The 6085-nt window shown below is 37.6% G+C and overlaps 1 protein-coding gene across 1 annotated transcript in view; it reads left to right on the forward strand.

Annotated features, from left to right (window-relative positions):
• The window catches only part of RGS22 (regulator of G-protein signaling 22), an 88872-nt gene that overhangs the window by 9316 nt on the left and 73471 nt on the right, over positions 1–6085 (forward strand). The window contains exons 2-3 of the mRNA XM_006760302.2: positions 516–737; positions 5413–5498. Of these exons, the coding sequence (XP_006760365.1) occupies positions 687–737; positions 5413–5498 (137 nt within the window). The 5' untranslated portion in view covers positions 516–686. The remainder of the gene's footprint in view (positions 1–515; positions 738–5412; positions 5499–6085) is intronic.

Below are 6085 nucleotides of genomic sequence, written 5' to 3' on the forward strand. Positions count from 1 at the left end.
TGTTGAAATAGTCTTAAATGAAGAACATATTGTACTTACTTTTCTCCTTTGGACTAAGGGAGACTTTAGCTCCTTGGCCAGGGTAGGGGCGTGTGCTAGAGGCAACCAATGGCTCCTGGAGATGAAGAAGACAGCAGGAGTGTTATTCTTCTTTTACTCGTTCTTCCCTAGCAATCTACCCACTTCTAAAGGAATAATGTTGCTCATAGAGACCAAGCGTGTAGTTATTTCCAGTGATAAAGAAGCACAGAGGTAAGATGCTTATGCAAAGGGCATTGCTGCTATGATGCACCCTGACACTTATCTCCTGGCATAAGTACACTGGGAAGAAAGGATTGAGTGGGCTCCCTTACCTGTAGTCAGTAGATTTCCATGCTCCTAAAGGGAAGAGGAAAGGATTAAAAACACAAAACTCTCTGTGTGTGTGTGTACTGTATATGTAAATATCAAGTCTTGAAAACTGAGTTTCTGGTTTTTAAAAATGTAAAGACATATTTCCACAATTTACTTTGCAGACCTTTTCAGAGGCAGTTAGGTTTAATGTGAATTATGGAGTTTTTGAAGTAGTTAACAATGCTCCACAACTTCTGGAAAAGCAACTGAAAAAAATTCTACAAAGCCAGCAACCTCGCAATCCCATCTATGATGTTGTAAGAAAAGCAAAGAATGATATTAAACCTGCTCAGATGAGTGACCCCTATAAAGCCGAGACCATTAACATCAACTACAGTGTTATGGTAAGAAAGTGCATTTGAGTTTATATCTTGCTGAACAGACAGTTGGGTGATTATGGTGAGTCACTGAGGGTTCATCCTTGGTAAAAACTGTACATTCTAGTGAGTGATGTCAATAATGGGGAGGCTATGCATGTGTGGGGACAGGGGGTATCTGGGAAATCCCTGTACCTTCCTCTCAATTTTGTTGTAAACGTAAAACAGCTCTAAGAAAAAATAACTCTTGCTGTGGCTGGTGTTGCTAAGTGGTCAGAACATTGGCTGGTGCACCGACGGGTCACAGGTTCGATTCCCAGACAAGGACATGTACCTGGGTTGCAGGTTCAATCCCCAACCCCCTGGTCAGGGCACATGCGGGAGGCAACTAATCAGCGTGTGTCTGTGCCTCTCTCTCCCCCTTTCTCCCTCCCTTCCACTCATTCTCAAAATCAATGGAAAAAGTATCTTTGGGTGAGGATTAACAAAAATAAAAAAATAAGTCTTAAAAAAATATATATGTGTATATTTTCCCACAAAGAAAATGCCAGGTCCAGATGATTTCACTGGTGAATTCCATCAAACATTTAGAGATGGTTATGTGCCAGCATTATTGTGATACTAGATAAGGAAATTTCAAGAAAAAGAAGAGCCTGTACATTAATGTCTCTTGTGAACATAGACACAAAAAATAAGGAAATTGAGTCCAGCAAGGCAAAAAAAATGCATTATATTTTATTTTTAAAATTATTTTTTAAAAATATATTTTTATTGATTTCAGAGAGGAAGGGAGAGGGAGAGAAAGATAGAAACATCAATGATGAGAGAGAATCATTCATCAGCTGTCTCCTGCACACCCCACACTGGGAATCGAGCCCACAACCCGGGCATGTGCCCTGACTGGGAATTGAACTGTGATCTCCTGGTTCAAACACTGAATCATGCCGGCCAGCCTGCATTATGTTTTAGGAGAAATAGGCATAAATCTTCAAAACCTGGTATAGGCATTATTCCTTTTTTTAGATATGACACCAAAAGCATAAGCAGCACAAGAAAAACATACACAGATAAATAAAAATTAAAAACTTTTATCTCCAAAGGACACTACCAAGAAAGTGAAAAGATAACCCAAAATCAGAGAAAGTGTAAGTCATATATCTGATAAAGACATATCTCATGGGGTAAAGAACCCTTACACTGAACAATAAAAAGACAACCCAGTTGAAGAATGGACCAAGGATGTAAATAGACATTTCTCCCCAAAAGATGTACAAATGACCAATATGCATATGAAAAGATACGATATTTACTCATATTCACTATCAACATGGAGGGGTGGGGGGTAAGGAAGTTGGAGTGAGATGGAGAGTGACTGCTATAATGAAGGGTAATGCAAAAGTTCTGCATTTGCAGTGAGAGTTTGTGAATATATTAAAAACCATTGGACTTTATACTTCAAATAGGTGAATTGTTTGGAATGGAAATTATATATAAATAAAGCTGTTATAAAAAAGATAGTTCACAAACACACGCAAATCGTATTAGACTGTTTCTACATAACTATTAGAATGAGTAGAATAAGCAGCAAACAAACACTGGCAATACCAAATGCTGCCCAGGATGCTGATCAACTAGAACCCTTACATTGCTGGTGACGATTCCATTTTGGAAAACAGTTTCATAGTTCTAAGTTAAACATATACCCTACTACCTACTTCTCCCACTCCTGTGTGTTACCCAAGAGAATTGAACAGTTATATTCCCACAAAACCTATATTTAAATGTTTATAATTGCTTTATTCATAATCACCCAAAACTAGAAGCAACCCAGATTTCTTTTAACTGGGAAGTGGTTAAATAAACTATGCTTCATCCATACAGTGGAGTACTACTGAGCAATGAAAAAGAATGAACTAGTGACCCATAGAAGAACACAGATCAATCTCCAATGCATTATGCTAAATGAAAGAAGCCAGAGTCAAAGGCTGTATGCTATGTTGATTCCATTTATACGGCATTCTGGAAAAGGCAAAATTATAGAGGCAGAAAACCAATCCATAGTTGCTAGGGACTGGGGTTAGAGGGAGACAGTGACTGCAAAGTGGCACGCGTATGTTTGGGGGATGTTGGAACTATTCTGTATCTTGATATAATCACAGTTACATGCCTATGTATTTGTCAAAACTTGTAAAACTCTACCCTAAAAAGAATAAATTTTATTGTATGTAATTTATACCACAATAAATCTGACTAAACAAAATAATCTATTGGCAGATAGCCAGGCTTTATTTGGTTGCCTGTACCTCTAAATATCATCTCTATTAATCTAATCCTGGAGGTATTTTAGAGAAATAGTTCTAGAATGATTTACCTATAGCCAGTTTCACCTAATCTTCGGTTATCTCTTTTTGTTTCTTAACCAACTCATTTTTTTTACTTTAAAAATTAAATAATTAGATAAATTACTTACTTTCTAGTAAGTATTAAGGTATCATTTTATGTTTGGCAGGATTTTTTTTGTCTTTATATATTTTAATTACTTGTAAACACCTTGAAGGGATATATATTTTTGGCAGTTTAAAGACTTTTCTTCACTTTTGATTTGATTTTTAAACTTTTCATTTAATTTTTAGGTCAAATAGATGCAAAAACATTTAAAAGGGGACGAGTTATAGGTGAAATGTTCATGAGGTAAATGTTATACAAATTGATTTTGCATGAACTGACTAGTTCGAAAACCTTGTGGAATTTCTCAAGGGTTTATTTTGATCTTCATATGTAGTCTGGTGTCATTGAATGCGTTGCTAATGAGAATTCAAGAGTTTTGTATGGTTGTCAGCGTGTATGTAGAGGCCAATGTGCAGTCTTTCTAAGTCCAAGATCCAAACGTCCTTTATATCTCATTGATAAGCAATGAGTAGTCAACAAGATTCTACCTTTCAGGTGCTGACTATTTCCAGGGTTTCTTCTATTATTATTATTTCATTACCCAGAAGACAGTCTTTGGTGAAGGCAAATGGGTGTATTTTTTTTTTTAAAAAATATTTTATTGATTTTTCTTTTTTACAGAGAGGAAGGGAGAGGGATAGAGAGTTAGAAACATTGATAAGAGAGAAACATCGATCAGCTGCCTCCTGCACACTCCCTACTGGGGATGTGCCCGCAACCAAGGTACATGCCCTTGACCGGAATCGAACCTGGGACCCTTGAGTCCGCAGGCTGATGCTCTATCCACTGAGCCAAATTGGTTAGGGCAAATGGGTGTATTTTTGCTGAACAGGAAGAGACCATTGTTTTCTCAGTTTTCCAGTCCTTCATGCCACATGTCAGCAATGTTAAGCACAGGTGTACCTAGAGCATCAGATTATCAGATGTTGGCAGCACTGCGATGTGAGCCTCCAATTTCCTCAGGAATTAGCAGTGGTCTGTGTCGACTCTGACGTTAATATCACAGCACAACTTTTGCTTTAGCACAGGGGTGGGAAATGTCTGGCCCTGCCAAGGCCACCGCAGGTGGGACTCAAAATTCAATAAACCTAGGAGTTTTGTTCATAGCAACATAATTTTTAAGTTGATAATTTTGTATGTCCCACGAATGATGTTATAAATATCCAAATGGCCCTTGGCAGAAAAAAGGTTCCCCACCACTGCTCAGCAGGTGACCAATGGAAGCCACATAAAGGCCGACACATTGCCTCACTGAGCTATGTACTCTATGGGTAGTTTTACTTGTTAGTAGCATTTGTTTAGTGTCTAAGGTACTCACATTCTTTAGAATTCTGGAAAAAGTGACTATAAGGCAAAATAGAACCAATAGTGAGTAAATGTTTTAGGATGAATAGCAACCTAGTTACTCTTTCATAATATTGTAATGCCCTCACAGCCTCAAGATAAAATGTAAACTCCTTAATGTTATTTAAAGACTATTCATAACCAGGCCCCTGCCTACTTGTTCATCCTTCTACCATCTCTGAAAGATCAGCCTGTGATGTAGCTGTCATAAGTGTATCTTTGGTTCCTCTCCTGCTCCCCTCCTCTTCAACCTTGCTAAGCATGCTGCAGGCCACCAGCTGAGTGGCATGTTCTTCTGGAAATCTTTGCTGTTTTAGTGCCCATGTGACCTCCCACAGAAGCGTGGACTTAGGGCCTTTGCAGCACTCAACTGTTATTAACTATTGAATCATCTGCATGCTCCTTAAGGACAAGGTCTTATCTTTCTTACTTACCTTTGTAGCTCCAGGATAGCGGCTGGGGGTGGAAATATTTAACAAAATTTCCTAAAACTGGAAGGACAATAGGCCTTCAGTGACCACAGTAGCCTTACCAAGTGTTCTGGTTAGCTTTTTCTGATACGGGGTTCTTTTAAATCCACGTTATGATTATGAAGATACCGAGATTGACTGAGTTTTATCTCATTCCTCCCCCTTCAGTAGTAACTTAACTCTGGATTCAGTTTGTTAACCTGTAAAATGGAGATAATGGTTGATGCAGGTTTGTTAAGAGAATTAAAGAAGCACTAGAAGGCAAGAAGTGGCTTCAGATCTGTGACTCAGGGTTCTTGCCCGAATGCGAATAGAAGGTAGAGAGGCAGGGCTCCTAGTAGTAGCTGGAGGTCACTGTTGCCCCAGGGATGAGGCACTAATTGTCCTAAAAGCTGATTATTCCTTGACATTCTTTTTCTTTTTCACTTCTCCTTGAATAGTGTCTGAATCGTGAACAAGGCATTCAGTGGATCAAAAAAGAAAGACTTCCAGTCTTTCTGGAAAGTGATTGCTATTTTGAATACAGGTATTGTAGTCTCATTAGTGTACATATTTTTTAAATGCTGACTTTTTTTTTTTACCCCAAATTATTTTTCTGTACTTTCTTAATGAAATTCATTTAAATCCATTGGAGTGTGAATCCCAGTTGCTATAGTATAAGAATTATAGAGCATTGGTAAAAACCATGTAACTTTTCCAAAGAGATTTCACAGAAATAGGACCTAAGAAATGTACTTCAGTTGTGCTTCTTTAATCATTATATATTTTTAAAGCTATCTACTTATCAGGTGATAATGGCATTTATTTGTAGGGTATTACAAACTGGAAGTAAGCGTGTCATGTAAAAGACAGAATGTTACGGTGCAGAGCCAAGTTTATCTTTTCTGTGCCCTGACTTTTAAAGTATAAGTACCCAAAGCATTCTGAAGCTTTACTAAAATATGACCTTTGCTTATAACAGTCATTTTTAAAATATAAATAAAATAAGTTAAAACAATCATTATTAATTTGAAGTTCCATGAATAAGCTATTAATTTGAGCAGATCCTAAGAGAATCATCTTGCAGAGTTAGGAAGGGAGATTGGCTTGAATACATAAAATAAAGTTTTAGTG

Source organism: Myotis davidii, unplaced genomic scaffold (assembly GCF_000327345.1).
Source record: "Myotis davidii unplaced genomic scaffold, ASM32734v1 scaffold497, whole genome shotgun sequence".
NCBI lineage: Eukaryota > Metazoa > Chordata > Mammalia > Chiroptera > Vespertilionidae > Myotis > Myotis davidii.